This window comes from Mus caroli, chromosome 19, assembly GCF_900094665.2.
Source record: "Mus caroli chromosome 19, CAROLI_EIJ_v1.1, whole genome shotgun sequence".
NCBI classification, from domain to species: domain Eukaryota; kingdom Metazoa; phylum Chordata; class Mammalia; order Rodentia; family Muridae; genus Mus; species Mus caroli.
This window is the reverse complement of record NC_034588.1, coordinates 40144532-40159642: the sequence shown is the minus strand read 5'-3', so window position 1 is coordinate 40159642 and position 15111 is coordinate 40144532. Positions and strand designations below refer to the sequence as shown.

At 48.4% G+C, this 15111-nt stretch overlaps 2 protein-coding genes across 5 annotated transcripts in view; one reads left to right on the top strand and one right to left on the bottom strand.

Moving 5' to 3' along the window:
- Got1 (glutamic-oxaloacetic transaminase 1) overlaps nucleotides 1–3944 on the top strand; it is a 25141-nt gene extending 21197 nt beyond the window's left edge. The window contains exons 8-9 of the mRNA XM_021151958.1: nucleotides 470–612; nucleotides 3147–3944. Coding sequence (XP_021007617.1) covers nucleotides 470–612; nucleotides 3147–3286 — 283 coding nt within the window. The 3' untranslated portion in view covers nucleotides 3287–3944. The remainder of the gene's footprint in view (nucleotides 1–469; nucleotides 613–3146) is intronic.
- Nucleotides 3945–6744: 2800 nt separating this feature from the next.
- Cnnm1 (cyclin and CBS domain divalent metal cation transport mediator 1) overlaps nucleotides 6745–15111 on the bottom strand; it is a 57667-nt gene continuing 49300 nt past the window's right edge. For 2 of the 4 annotated variants that reach the window (XM_029472841.1, XM_029472842.1), the window contains 4 exons: nucleotides 12250–12433; nucleotides 11941–12090; nucleotides 10146–10277; nucleotides 8211–9008 (listed from right to left, as the gene is read on the bottom strand). In XM_029472841.1, coding sequence (XP_029328701.1) covers nucleotides 8929–9008; nucleotides 10146–10277; nucleotides 11941–12090; nucleotides 12250–12433 — 546 coding nt within the window. In that variant the 3' untranslated portion in view covers nucleotides 8211–8928. Of the gene's footprint in view, nucleotides 9009–10145; nucleotides 10278–11940; nucleotides 12091–12249; nucleotides 12434–15111 lie in introns of all 4 variants that reach the window. The other 2 variants (XM_021151434.1, XM_021151433.2) reach the window with 2 other exon arrangements.

The following is a 15111-nucleotide window of genomic DNA, read 5'->3' as shown; positions in this document are numbered from 1 at the left end:
AAAAAAAAAAAAAGAAGACGAAGGCTCTCGTGTCCTGGCTAAGTGTATGATAAATAGATCAGTTGGGCCCTGTAGAGTACACGATACTGTTGGTGTTAGTATATTCTAGCTGGACTCTATCTGTAAGCACAGCCCTTGCTGACTGTCCTCTGTGTCTGTGTGTCTGGCTGTTCATTCACTTGACCAGGAACCCAGGTACCATAATAAACAGGTGTGAGCTTATGATAAGCTTTCAGTCTGAATTGCAGGGTTTTTTTGTGTGTGTTTGTTTTGGGCACAGGGTCTTGCTGTGTGTCTCAGGCTGGCCATCAAACTCGTAGAGATCTTCCTGTCTCTGCCCCCTGAGTGCTGGGGCTGATGAAGTGCACCACCACCACCTGGCTTAAATTACAGCTTTTAAACAAACCTATGTATTTCTGTGAATCCTCTCTTCGTGCCTGGGTATTGCTAACCACTGCCCATGTTCCAGGAAAGGTAATGTGAAGACAATGGCTGACCGGATTCTGACCATGAGGTCTGAACTCAGGGCACGATTAGAAGCTCTCAAGACCCCGGGGACTTGGTCTCACATCACTGAGCAGATTGGAATGTTCAGCTTCACCGGGTTGAACCGTAAGTGCCCCGCCCCCATCCCCTGAGCACGTGCACGCACACAGAAGCGACGTTCTTATGCCGAACTTTGGACCTGAGCAAGTTAGGTTTTCTCAGTATGAGTCTCCCAAGCCCGCCAGTCTCTGAGAGCATTGTTTGTGGTCTGCCCTTTTGACCCAGGATTTTGTTACTTTCATTTTTGCAGGTGGGAAAGTGGCTCAGAGCTAGCTGGGGAAATAACAGGATTTGTAACTTGGACCTTTAATTTGTAACCAGTTTCTCATAAATTGTGCCTTTGGCTTTACCTTAATTAGTATAAATTCTACACATGATTCCTTAGGGACCAAACTTAACAGGGCTTTTGCAGTGTCCAGGTAGAACTCTTGAAAAGATGTTACAAAGTTACCTCTCCTTGTCCTAAATTTAAAAATTGGGATTAAAAACTGATGGGAAATCCAGTGGGCTTGATTTCCACCAGTTGTCAGCAGTTTCGTTATGATAGAGGAGCCATTTCTTTTTTCTTTTTTTTTTTTTTTTAATTTATTATATGTAAGTACACTGTAGCTGTCTTCAGACATTCCATAGAAGAGGGAGTCAGATCTCGTTATGGATGGTTGCGAGCCACCATGTGGTTGCTGGGATTTGAACTCCGGACCTTTGGAAGAGCAGTCGGGTGCTCTTACCCACCGAGCCATCTCACCAGCCCGAGGAGCCATTTCTTAATAAGGAATTCCTGAGAGCCTGATGGATACTTGTTGTTAGACCGGTGCAGAGTGGCCACACGCGGTCACCCTGGTGGCTCTCCGGAGGGATCCGATGTCAGAGAAACACTAGAGGCCCCAGGCAATGTCAAGGCTGTCAGTTCTGGCTTGAAATGGGCTAAGGAACAAACCAAAGGAGATACATAGAAAGATGTGATCAAGATTGTGTTACAGATTTGTATGAAACAAGGCTGCCTCAGAAAGTGGCAAATGGCTCGGTTAGCTGTAGGCGTCCCTCACGATTGTGGGATAGAGTTCGTTGAGAAGTCATCTCTGTGTAGCTGTAAAAAACCCGGGACTGAGCATGGTGTGAGAGCTTCTAAGAGCTCACAAGAAGAGGGATCCCCATGAAAGCTTTATTCCCCTACTATTCAGAGGAGGAAATTGGTTTTATCATAACTTGACAAGTGGTAGCAATAGACTGAACCTGATTTGAACCTCATTTGAAGTTTGTCATTTTGTTTTTGTTTGTTTGTGTTTTCTGGGGTTGTTGGGAGGGAGTTTCAAGCCAGGGTTTCTCTGTGTGGCCCTGGCTGTCCTGGATCTCACTCTGTAGACCAGGCTGGCCTCAGACTCAGAGATCTGCCTACCTCTGCCTCCCAAGTGCTGGGATTAAAGGTGTGCACCACCACCACCCAGCTTCATTCATTGTTTTTTTTTTTAAAGATTTATTTTTTTATTATATGTAAGTACACGTAGCTGTCTTCAGACACTCCAGAAGAGGGAGTCAGATCTCGTTACGGTTGTGAACCACCATGTGGTTGCTGGGATTTGAACTCTGAACCTTTGGAAGAACAGTCAGTCGGGTGCTGTTACCCACTGAGCTATCTCACAAGCCCCCTCATTGTTTTTTTTTAATGATAGATAGAGTTTGTTTTTTTTTTTTTTTTTTTTTCTCTTCCCCTCATTTTCTTAAGAAAACGTACAGAGCCAGGTGTGGTGGTACACAGCCTTTCGTTCAGCACTCGGAAAGCGTTGAACTTTTCCTATGCCCCATCTGTGAAATGGGCATGATAGGTTATCACCAAGAATACTGAAGTGCATAGCACACTGCCTAGCATGTCACACTTGCCCATTAGTTTGTGTGATTTTATTGTTCTACTTCATTTTTAATGGGCTAATTAAGCAAAAATATGCTAGAGTTCTATCACAGTTTTGCAGAGAAACAAAATCACTGCAGTGATGAGGACGTGCAGGCCTCTGTCCCCTTCTGCTTTCACGTGTGGGGTTTTTCCTACAACCATGGAATCCCTGCTGTATCCTAGGAGGCTGAAGGATGAGTGGTCCAGAGGCTAGAATGTGGTGGTCCCTAGGTCACGGGGTCTGGGTCACAGGGTCACAGAGCCTGTTGGTTCACTTACATGCCGGTTATCTGTACATTGTGATGGGCTCCTGTCAAATGTACTCTGAGATGAAAGGCTCACTGGAGGTTGTTGGATGCTCAGGACTGAGCAGCCAGACTGGGGGAGACCCAAAGCCGGTGTTGCACCTATCAGGGTTTCCCTATCAGGGTACTTCCCTTGTGTCTGATGGTTGCTCTCAGTTGAGAGGGGTGTCTAACGTGCAAGGTCTGGCTGGGAGGGCATCCCGGCTTCCAAGCTGCTCCTCTGCGGTAGTCATATTGTCAACGTCCTGAAAATTGAACATGAATGACTGAGACATCTTTCCAGGATCTAGCGAGTAGTTTCCTGTTGGTTGATTGCGCAAGTCTGAGTTAAGGAGGAAGAAGGAGGATGGTGATCTCTGAGTGTCCACTGCTTAAGTCAGTGTCTTGCCCTCCTGTCTTCTCTACAGCCAAGCAGGTCGAGTATTTGGTCAACGAGAAGCATATCTATCTGCTGCCGAGTGGTCGGATCAACATGTGCGGCCTGACCACCAAGAACCTAGATTACGTCGCTACCTCCATCCATGAAGCCGTCACCAAAATCCAGTGAAGAAACACCGCGTAGTTCGCACGCCACCAAAGCAGTTCTTGTCACACCTTTCCTGCCTGCGCAAACCTAGCTGTACATGTCCTTTATTAGAGATGACCCGAGGGGAAGCAGCTGTTGTTTAGCTGACCCCACATGAGAAGACGTTTCTTGAAATGAGCCCCGGGGGCTCTGGGGTTAAAGCCTGTTGGAAACCAGAGTAGATTAAAGTTATTTAAGAATAAAAAGAACTTTGGCTATGAGATGTAATCACCTTGCCTTCCTCTCTAGCATTCTGCAGGAGTGATGCCCACGGAGTCGTGGGCTTCTGCGTGTTGCTTGACTCTGTACAAAAGTCTAGTCTCAAAGATCAAGTTGGTCTGAGGAGCCGGATGTGACTGGGTGTTGGCTGGGGCATTAAAACTCGTCATTGCCACCCATCTCTGTCTCTCGTCGCCCTGATCTTCCCGCACGGTTGTGTCCCTGGTCTGGAACATTAGTTTTTTTAAGGCAACTGTGGCCAATATTTATATCATGATACACAAATGGATTTACGTACCTGACTGAAATGAAAGCTCCACTAAACGGTATTTGCTCTTGTGATATGCGGCACATTGTGGTATTTTCTTAGTCTGTTCTGTTTCATTTAAAAAAATAAAACTGCTGATCAAGACAAGTGAAATGGAGTTTGTGATCCATTCATGAGTTGCCACCCGCAATTTAGAATGAGGTCTTTTGAGGGGTTCACTGATGGCAAAGGTAAAGGAGAAACAAAATGTGTTCGTGAAACTGGAAGTTCAAGTAGGGTCCAGGCTGTAAGTCCATGGTGCTTTTGTAGGTTTATCGTTCAGACACCAGCCATTTTCTTAAGAAACTGGGATGATATCATTTAGAGGGATTCTAGAATACCAGCTCTTCCTGTCACCGCTGGAGCTGCTATGTCCCTAGTGTATTGAAAACATTACAGCTGCTTAAACATCCCAAGTTCCAGAGTTCCCTGAACTCTGGGAAAACGGTGGGTCTGGAAAATTGGTAGGGCTATGCCTTACTTTAAGCAACAGAGTAACCACTTTTCAAAATATTTAAGAGTAGCTTTTCAGAATTTCCCAGGTCTCCCTTGAGGTATAAAAAATCCCACGGTTTTTAAAGATGGTCAGCTCCAGAAGTCACCAGGTCTAGCCTGGCTACTGCAGTGAAACAGTCTGCTTGCTTCCTGTTGTCTCTGACTCACTCCCTTTCCTCTGGGTGTGGTACAGAATTCTTTCCAAGCTTACCAAGACACCCTGTTCTGTTAGCAGGGCCTTTTAGTTTAAAAAAAGATCTTTGACCTTGAGCCAGAATTTGGACTGTTGCTGTCATTCCTTATTCCTTTCTTTGAATCAATCTGTTGGTACTGAAACAGACGAGCTTCCTGCTTTCCGAGATGCCATCCGAGAGGAGCGGTGGTTATCCCTGGTCTGGCTTTCTCCTGTGCAAAGCCCTCCGCCCTCACAGATCCTACCATCTGGCAGGGCTGTCTCTCTGTAGGCGCCCCAGGCTGCTGGGTGTGGATGAGGTAAAGGTTATTAGATGTTAGCTTGCAGTTTGTTTCCATTTGTATCCTTTATTGAGGTTTGTTCTTTCAGCTCTAAGATGCTGCCTTCCCTGGAGGAGTTTCTTGCATTCTCCCTAGGGATGGCTTAAGCCGTCAGACTCAGTACCTCTGATGGGGACGGACTTGGTTGTTGAGAGCAAAAGAGCCTTTCTTTGGCAGGGGCGACAGCTCAGCAGTTAAGATTGCTTGTTGCTCTTGCAGAGGGCCAGGGTTCTGTTTCCAGCACCCACATGAAACCTCACAACTGCCCGGAATTCCAGATCAAGGGGATCTGACGCCCTCTTCTGGCTTCCAGGGGTACCTACATATGCTAAGGCATACACATAAATAAATCTTAAAAAAAATAATTTTGATCAATGTGGCCCTCCAAAATGTCCTACCCAGTAAAACCCTCACCCCTTTTTGTTTTTGGAGACAGGGTCTCTCTGTGTATCCCTGACTGTCCTGGAACTCACTCTGTAAACCAGGTTGGCCTTAAACTCAGAAATCTGCCTGCCTCTGCCTCCTGTGCTGGGATTAAAGGTGTGTGCCACCACTGACTGGCTCCCCAGTAAACTCTTACTAGGGCATACTTTCCTTCTTAGGGAAAAGAGAATTTTCTCCTAGTTTTTTTATTTTTAAATTTATTTTATATAAATTTATTTTTTATTAGAAAAATTTCTAATTTTTCTTCTAGGGGAAGTGCCAAAACTATTTAAATTAAGGAAACAACTTTTAAGTCTCAATGCCAGTACCAACATGCTAAAAAAGTTTTTAGTATTTTAAAGGAAAAAAAAAAAAGATGAAGTGGGACAAATTGGTTAGCGTGTCCTGTACTGTGTCTGGGGTTCTGTGGGTGTTTGGGGGACACTGCAGGAGTTCTCAGATGTGAATGCATGGTAGACTTCAGAGGTGGGCAAACGAAAACTCCAACTTGCCAAAACTTCAAGCAAGTTGTCCAACTTCTCAGGCCGCATCAGCCCCTTTGAGAGGCAGTTTTGAAAAATGAGCTAAGGCCGGGCGTGGTGGTGCACGCCTTTAATCCCAGCACTCGGGAGGCAGAGGCAGGCGGATTTCTGAGTTCGAGGCCAGCCTGGTCTACAAAGTGAGTTCCAGGACAGCCAGGGCTACACAGAGAAACCCTGTCTCGAAAAAACCAAAAAAAAAAAAAAAAAAAAAAAAAAAAAAAAAAAAAAAAAAAAAAAAAAAAAAAAAAAGAAAAATGAGCTAAGCAGTCTTTATCACACCACCTGCTAAGTGTAGCCCAGAGAAAACAGCTGTTAGCGTATTAAGGAAAGAATAGCCCTGATTAAGCCTCCAGAGAAGCCTGAATTGTTCCAGCAGAACCCTCTAACGGTCCTGTTACACCGCTTGCAAGCTGCCTGGCTGGTCCGCCTCTGGAGCTAACAGTGCACACGGAGCCTCTGGCCCACTGCTTTCTTGTTCCTACCTCTAGCCTTTGCGTAGGAACCGCTGGAATGGGGCCATCTTGATGTTCCAGAAGGTCTGAGAAAGCCCACTAGTGAAGCCAGCAGAGTCTCAGGGGTGTAGGGTCTGGCCTCCAACATCCTGGTCTTTTCTCATGGTCACATGGGTTCAGCAGCCACTGGCCCTTCTCAGTATCCTCTTAATACCCTCTTGTCTCCACTTACACCCAATCTTGTTTACTTCCCTCTTCCGCCCGTTCATTCCTATAAAAATCCGACTCACCTGGCTTCCCAAAGCAAAGTCTACCTGAAGTACCCAAACTTTGCTGTAACCTTACCTCAGCCTCACACCTGCCTCAAGGGTAGTGCCCTGCATGCAGGTGGGCCACACAGGTGGGATGTTGACACCTGTGCATTGTCTGACACGCATCTCAAATGAAACAGTTTTTGAACTCCAGAATCCCATGGGCAAGCAAAGCAGCTAGTCCAGGAAAACACATTTTTATTTTATTTAAAAATTATTTACAATTTATCGAGTTTTCATAAATGCTTTATTTTAAAATCTTTTTTTAAAATGTATTTTAACCCGAAGAAAATCGGAGCGGGTGGGGTGGGGCTTGGGAGCTAGGGAAAGGAATGGTGACAGGTCCCTTAGAGGGTCTGCAGAGGGCGGAGTTAATGCAACAGTAGTGGCCTGAGCCTGGTGGCCAAAGGACTAAAGAGAGGGAACTTTGTTTACCTAGCAGGCTCCCTTGTGAGATCTTGTTCCAAACTCCTCATCACTTACTGGCCTAGGTCTGCGACACCAGCGCGAAGGGCTGGCACTGTATTCTGAGCAGGCAGGAGCAGGTAGGGAGAGGTGGCTGTGGACTTAGCTAGAACACATGCATGGCTGAGCCTCAGGGCAGCCAGGCTAAACAAGGGCATGTGAAGTCTGTGACATACACAGAAGAGGCATCTCTGGCTCCAATCTTCCCTTCCGTGGGCTACAGCCCTCTTGGCAATACCTACTGTGGGTTTGGTAGACAGTGGGCAAAAGTTATATGGGATGTAGGTTGTGACCCTACTGCGTGGTGTGCCAGGGATTTCTAAGGACCCCGTCTTGGTGGGTCCCATCCTTCCCCCATTGACAAGAATGCTTGACCACTTTATAACTAAACATTCTTTTCAAACATCCCAGAATTCACTCTGCATTGCAGAAACATCGGGCTGAAAGTTCCATTATTCAAAACCGTTAAAAAGCCTTCCTGGATCTGGGAACTTTGAGAATATTAAGAAAGCTTCAAGCTTCTGAAAAACACACAAAAACACTACGTTCCGACAATTTTAAGGGCTCTTTAGCCCACTGGAGTCAAACTATGGACTCCCATTGGGTAATGGCCCCAGGTCAACAACCCCTGAGTTAAAAGTTCCTGTGGGCAAGTATTCCCCCCCCCCCCGTGACTGAATGGGGGGTGGGGGTGGGAGTGGGAGTTGGGGGAGGCAGCTAGGGAATAGTTTAGAGATTCAGCAGGCAGCACTGGATCTCTGGGCACTGACTGGAGGTGTGCAAGGATGGGGTGGGAAACGAATCAGAAACTCAAACTTGACTTTGAAAGTTTCCCTTGGGCTGGTTGTGTTTCCCAACACCTACATGATTCGTAGGCGTGGATATGCATGGTCACTCTGCCATCTTGTGGTTATGATTAGAATTGCATCTGCCCCAACATCCAGGGCTAAAACCCCTGGATCTGGTAGGTTTTTGGAATACTTAGCAGACCAGCAAGGGAAGCAGTAAGAGGCCTGAGGAGGGGGTATGTGAAAAAGAAAAATGAGCGTTCAACATTCCTGTGTCAAGCACAGTGAAGTCCCGTGACAGCACGGCACATCCATCCTGGCCGACCTGGGCACTCTTTGGTTTATCATGGCTACACAAATTGTAACAACTTACAATTTTTCATGTAAGTTGTTTTTTTTTTTCCTGCTTTTATTTTCACTTAAAACCTGAAGTTCTGTGTCTGGCTCACAACTTGGTCTCTGTGTTCCCTGAACCTCCTCTTCTGAAGCAAGCTTATAGACTCGGGAAGCCCAAACTGACGTCCCTGGGAGATACAGGGACTCAGGGCTTCCCTTCTCTTTCTTCATTCCGGCCGAACTGCCCTTCCCCAGGCTGTGGGGAAAATCCACTCACTAACAGTGAACAATCCTCGTCCATCTGTCCATCCCTGGAGCTGATTTTCACACCAGCTCCTCTAGACTCCAGTACACCTCTCGGCCCGCATCACTGTCTGAGCGAATGCTAAGCATGAACTATGATAAGAAAGCATTATTTTGTCCTGGAAGAAAGAATGGTGAATTCCAGGACATGGGTCTCCTGTGGCCCAGGGACACCAAAGAACAAAGATTATTATTGGGAGTCTCAGAATGGCATTCTCAGCTTTGCGTCGGCCCCGGCCAGTTCTAGACTATGCTACAGACAAGACCTCTAGCGTCTTCCATTACAGGCGTCTCCTTCTGCGTCAGACTGGAGGCAACTGATAAAATGTGCCAGACTGACTGAGGGATGAAGGGTGGAGGGCCGAATGTTCTGTCACTGATGGGAGGCCTTGGGGGTAGCGAGTGACGGGAGGGTGGGTCTTCCCCCAAAGCCTCAGAGTCTCACGCTCAGCCAATGAGGGAAGACCTGGTCATGTGATCAGGGGCGTTAAATTGGAGTTTTCCTCGGAGGCTCGCTCCCCATCTGTGGACTTCTTTCTTTTCCGGCCACCTGAAAAACAGGTTGTCAGCATCCATGGGGGGGGGGGGGCGTGGACAGGGGACGTTCAGGTACGGTCAGCAGCCTGAGGACTCTTCTGTCCTCACAGATGCAGGAGGGGAGACATAGCCCTGCCTTGGAACTCATGCAATGGAACCCGAGTTGCCCCATGGTGCTGATGTCTGCACCTTTACACCTTGAAGCACTTTCCCAAAGGAGGAGCATTTCTGAAAAGACTCAAATCCCCCCCCCCCCAGGCACCAGCCTATGGTAGAGGGTGCACAGAAGGGATTGAGGTAGTCCCCAAAAAGCCATCTCTCCTTTCCCTGGAAGGCCCCAGCTCAAGTGACTGCCAGACACCCACAGTACTAGTCTCCCAGTCTTTCGTGTCCCATGGGCCACAGCTGGGTTCAGGATTTCCCCAGGGCCCTGGTTCAGGACATCTCCCATCTACCCTGGGCCAGGTGATGCTGACTGGATAATGCCCTCGAAGACGGACTTTGGGGGTTTTCAGGAGCATTTTCATCCTGCTTTCTCTGCTGTTGGTTTCTGTCTCAGGAGGAGGATGCTCTCCTTCCCCTCTTTAAAGAGTATTTCATGTGTGCGCATTTGCACATGTGTGTATGGATGTGTGTTGTCGTGTGGGTGCCATGGTGTCATTCTCTCCTCTCACCACATGGGTCCTGGGCTTGAACTCAGGCCCTCAGGCCCGGCAGCAAGCAGAGACATGGCCCAGCTCTTCACTTTCCTTTCTTGGAGTCTCCTGGACACAGTTTTTCCCCAAAGGACCATACAGTAAATATTATAGGCTTTACAGGCTCGAAGGTCTCTGTCACAATCGTTCAATCTTACCACTGTGACTACATATGACAAATCCAAAGGTCCCTACTATAAAAACAGGTGGGGGAGTCAGAATTTGACTTTAAGACATGTCTGTAAGACTCCTGTCCTAGGGGATCACCAGTGCGATGGGACAGATTTGAGCAGTATCACAGGTGTGGCGCTGGCTCAGGCCCTGCTGTGGAGGGCCTGAGGTAAGAGTTTGCAAGCCTCACCTCCCCCCCCCCCCCCCCCCCCCCGAGAGAACAGGCCTCACTTGCTTTCCCAACTACTTGGTAAGGAGCTTTGGTCTGGGAGAGGGATACTCACTCAAGGTTCTCAGCAGCTTCTTGCCCATGTTTTCCTCAGAGTCGCTGCTGCAGGGGCTGGCCTCTGGATCCAGGTGGATATTACAGCATTCAGGATCCGAAGCTGAAGGGAGAGCAGACTCAGGTCTCCAACCTAAATGTCAGCAGGGAGGTTCTGAGGGATGCCTTTCTGAGAGTGACAGACAGGGTCGAGGGGTGGGGCCTCTCTGTGAGTGACAGGGTAAAAGGGCGGGACCTCTCTGTGAGTGACAGGGTAAAAGGGTGGGACCTCTCTGTGAGTGACAGGGTAAAAGGGTGGGACCTCTCTGTGAGTGACAGTGTGAGAGAGAGACAGACAGACAGAGACAGAGACAGATAGACAGACCCCTGAAAGGTGTTGTTTATTAGTTGGCAAGTGACATTTTACTGCCACAAAGGGAACAGACAGACAACAGGACCTGTAACCCAACAGTCTACTCAAAAGTCAGAATAATGACACCTCTGCAGATACCATCTGGCAGGAGAGGGAGGAAGATCCTAAGCGTCCTACTTAGTATCTGTGCCAGACAATGAGCACAGCCATAACAGGATGCATGCCTGTGTCGTCTTAGAATCTTAGAGCCCAGAAAGGATCCAAGCCTCCCACCAACTGAGCTCTGACCCTGGGAGTCAGGGTGTGTGTTGGAAACTGACCTGTACCAGCAGCCCTGACATGGAGGCTGCATCTACCATGGTCTTTGGGTGTGCGGGTGAGCCATTTCCCAAATCCTGGGAATTGTATGCCCCAGTCTTCTGGGTTCGACACGTTTCCTCTCTGATCTTACTACCTTAGGAGTCTTTCCACTTCTTTGCTTTGTATACTTGGTGTGGAAGAGGCCAGGCCTGAGATGCCGGGTAGAGGAACTTCTGGCCTGGTGGGTAGGTATATAGAGTGTCAAACACTTGGAGTCTACCTCAGCGAAGCAAGCCAGATCTCACTGCTATTGGGACACAGGGAGTTTTGAGCAACTCTGCTGTCAAGACAGAAGTACACTGTGTCTCAAGTGAAGTGACCTGAGAATGCAGGGATATTCCCCGCCACCCCCCCAGACTGTGGCCTGCACTGTGGCCCAGAGGAAGGGGAAGGCCCTACCAGTGGGGTTCAGGGCTGATGTCAGTCTTCTTATTGTGGGATAGTTCTAATATTTATGGAGCGGGATACCATACACTGATGTGCCCGATATAGACGCTATGTCACTTGAAACTGCCTTGTGAGATAACTACATTATCTATACTTATTCACTTACTCAAGGAAACTTACCTACTAAGGAAACTGAACCTTAGGCTGAGTAATTTACTTAACATTGCACAGCTCCTAAAACCCCACTGTGGTGGTACACTGTGGTAGTCCATGCCTGTAACCTGCCCAGGGAAGGCAGGTGCAGGAGGCTTGGAAGCTCAAGGTGGTTCTCTGTACAAAGTAAGCTTGTGGCCAACCCAGATTACAAGATACCTTATCTTAAAAAAACAAAAACAAAAACAAAAAAATCCTGAACTGGAGGGTTAGGGTCTGAATCCAGGCAGAAAATGCTCCTACCATTGCCCAAGTTTTCCTGGAAAGATGAACTGAATGGGCCCAATACATGATAGGTGCTTGGTAAATGCTGGCCCTGCCCTCTTTTGTGTGTGTGTGTGTGTATGAGAGAGACAGAGACAGGGAGACAGACAGAGAGACAGACAGACAAAGATAGACAGACAGGAGCTGTAGACCCAGGGCTTCCCCAAGCCCTGTTTGCCAGAGTGGTGATCTCCCTTTCTGCTCTGGACCCAGCCCTGACCTGTTGTTGTAGGAACTGCGACAGGGGACAGCGAGACTTGCTGTGACCTGTGCTCCTCAAAGTTGGGCATCTCTTCTTGGGGGAAGGCCATCTCCTCCATCCTCAGGTACACCACCTCGCCTGGGCTTCTCAGACCATCCGAGCGGCTGCCTATGGAGGACAGTGAGTAGGTTACCTCTGTGCCTGGGAGGGAACCTTGGGCTCTGTGAGGCACAAGATGGCTGCTAGGCAGAAGTGGAGGAGAAATGTAGAGTTGGTTTGGTTTTTTGAATCACAAAACAGCCCAACCCATCCACCAGACTGACTCACATGGCAAGCTGGTCCTGTTGCTCAGGAGGGTGAGGACCGGGTCGTCCTTTGGAGTCTGGGGTGTGCCCCGGGTGGTGGGGGCCTTGGTGGAGTCCCCATCAGTGAAGGCTTCCATATCTGGGGACTGGGGCGAGCTGTCCATGTGGCAGGCCGTGAGTGCGTTCTGGTACTGTTGTCGTGTGATCTGGAAGGAAGCAGACAGAGACTCAGGAGAGCTGCAGACACTCCACCCATGCAGCCAGTTTTCCTAGGCAGACAAGCTCTAGGGGATGCTCTGGGATGCCCGCCCTGAGGCCTGAGGTCATAAAGTGGGAGTCCTACCCAATCTGTGTCAAGCCCAGCAGCAGGAAGACAATGAATAGACCATTTACTTGCTGATCACAGTGGTGGCCAATCCCACAATTCACTTTGATTTGCTATAGACTTTGTAGTGTACTTGGAAGAACCTGAATGAACCTGTTCTGGGTTCCTGTAGCGAAACATCTGAGCCTTGGACTTTATATAGAAAAGAGGTTTATTTTGCTCAAGGTCCTGGTGGCTGGAAAGTATAGTGAGAGACGCAGAAAGGGAACCAGCTGATTGTAGCAAGGGGCCGAGCGCATAGGCCAGCCTTGTTTGACAACAACCTGATTTCATGAAAACCAATCCAGTCCTAGGAGAAATATATTAAATATATGAATCTCCTCCAAGGATGCTACTCCGCAAACCTACTCAGTTCCCACTAGGTGACGCCCCTGGAAGATCCACCTCATAAAACTGTTACATTGCGGACCTTGTTAACCTTTGGGGGGCACAGTTAAGCCATATCCAAACCAGAGGATGTGAGCCATACAGAACTATGACTCTCACACCTTGTCACATCCAGGTTTCTGGGCCCGATTCTGAAAGTTTCTAATTTACTAGGTCAGGGTCTGAAACAGAATTTGTATTTCTAGCAAGTTCCATGTAAGGCTACAGATACAGTAGCACTCTGGGACTCACTGGCTGAGACCTGCTTAACTGAGGCACAAGTCCTGCCCAGCGCCAGTTCTCTTCCTGTGACACACTTCAAAGGGCACAGCAGCACTGTGCTTGTAACCGGCTTTGGTAGTTTTCAGACGAAAACGATGCGTTATACTTTCTAACATGGAAACGGGGGCCTCAACTCACCATCTGCCCAAAGCCTCAACAGAGTCAGTGCTCTTGTTAAGAACACCTCATGCCCCAGCCGCCCACCCCCACCCCGTCTTCTTCCCTCACTGAGAAGTCTGAAGTCAGGTTTCCAAAAGGACAGGAAAATTTCCTCCATGAGACTTGATAAACCCAAGAAAGCAGCTGGTTCTACCATAGCTGTGTTCTTTATAGAATTATTGTGTGTGTGTCTGCAAGTTTGTGTATGCCAGGTGTGTTTGTGGTGTCTGTGTCTGTGTATGCCATGTGTGTTTGTGGTGTCTGTGTATGCCATGTATGCTTGTGGTGTCTATGTGTGTCTGTGTGTCTGTGTATGCCATGTGTGTGTGTGTGTGTGTGGTGTCTGTGTGTATGCCATGTATGCTTGTGGTGTCTATGTGTGTCTGTGTGGCTGTGTATAGAATGTGTGTGTGTGGTATCTGTGTGTGTCTGTGTATATCACGTGTGCACCTGCAGAGGTCCCCTGGAGCTGCAGTTACAGGTGGCTGTGAGCTGCTCCCCAGCGGTGCTAGGAACCAGGACCTCTGGAAGAGCAGCAGGCAGTCTCAACTACTGAGCCATCGCTCCAGCCCCCAGCTGTGTTCTTCAAAATATTAATTTATGTTTGTCTTCTACTTTAATCAAATAAGATAAAAGGATCCTTGACCCAGAGAGTACAGCAGGAAACTTGCTGCCTGCTCAGCACCCAAGTCTTGGTTTTGCCACTTTTGAGGTGGGGAACACTAGCCAGATCCCTAGCCGCTCTGAGTAAAAAATGCCTAGAGAAACTTATTACAGCCCCCCCCCCCTCAGTGCCTCAATTTGATTTTGTAACAGGTGCGCATTTCAAAGGCAGGTGTAAACTCACCATCTTATTCCTTCTAAATGGTCTATGGCAGGCCATGAGGTGGAGGAGGGGGAGGAGGAACGGGAGAGGGATGGGGGAGGGACAGTGGCCCTCAGTCAGCCAGATTGGTGGTGCTTGGTAGAGTTAAAGCCTTCAGTAAGACAACAGCCCAAGAGGACAGCAGGAAGGGGCCGATGCCAGGCAGTGGCAGTGGCAGTGGCTGGATAAGGATGATGTCCTGACTTTGATGAGGAACAGTGCCATGGAAGTGAAAACCAAGTAGACCCTCTCCTCGCCACGTTGCTTTGGTCAAGGTGCTTCATCACTGCAATCGAAACAGGAACTAAGAGATGATTCAGAGAGCTACAGCCAGGGCTGGGCACTGTGTGTGTGTGTGTGTGTGTGTGTGTGTGTGTGTGTGTTGTGCTTGTGTGCGCTGGAGGGAATGGTTGCCCTGGACACTCGGTACAGGGTAGAGTTTGGGGGTGGAGTCTGCTTGTCAGTGGGTAGCTGTGGAGAAGGAAAGGTGCCACGGATTCATTATCACTGTTCTCATGGCCTTGCTTTCAGCAACAGATATTTTTGAAACTTTAAAGTACCGTTGTGCTAACGCATCACTTTAAAAAAAAACAACTGTTGGCATATGGGGCTAGAGAGATGGCTTAGTAGCGAGGAGCCTTTGTTGTTCTTGCAGAGGACCTGGGTTCAATTCCCAGGAATGCATATAGTACACAGACAGGTATGTGAGCAAAAGACTTGAAATAAAATGAGGCCGGGCGTGGTGGCGCACGCCTTTAATCCCAGCACTCGGGAGGCAGAGGCAGGCGGATTTCTGAGTTCGAGGCCAGCCTGGTCTACAAAGTGAG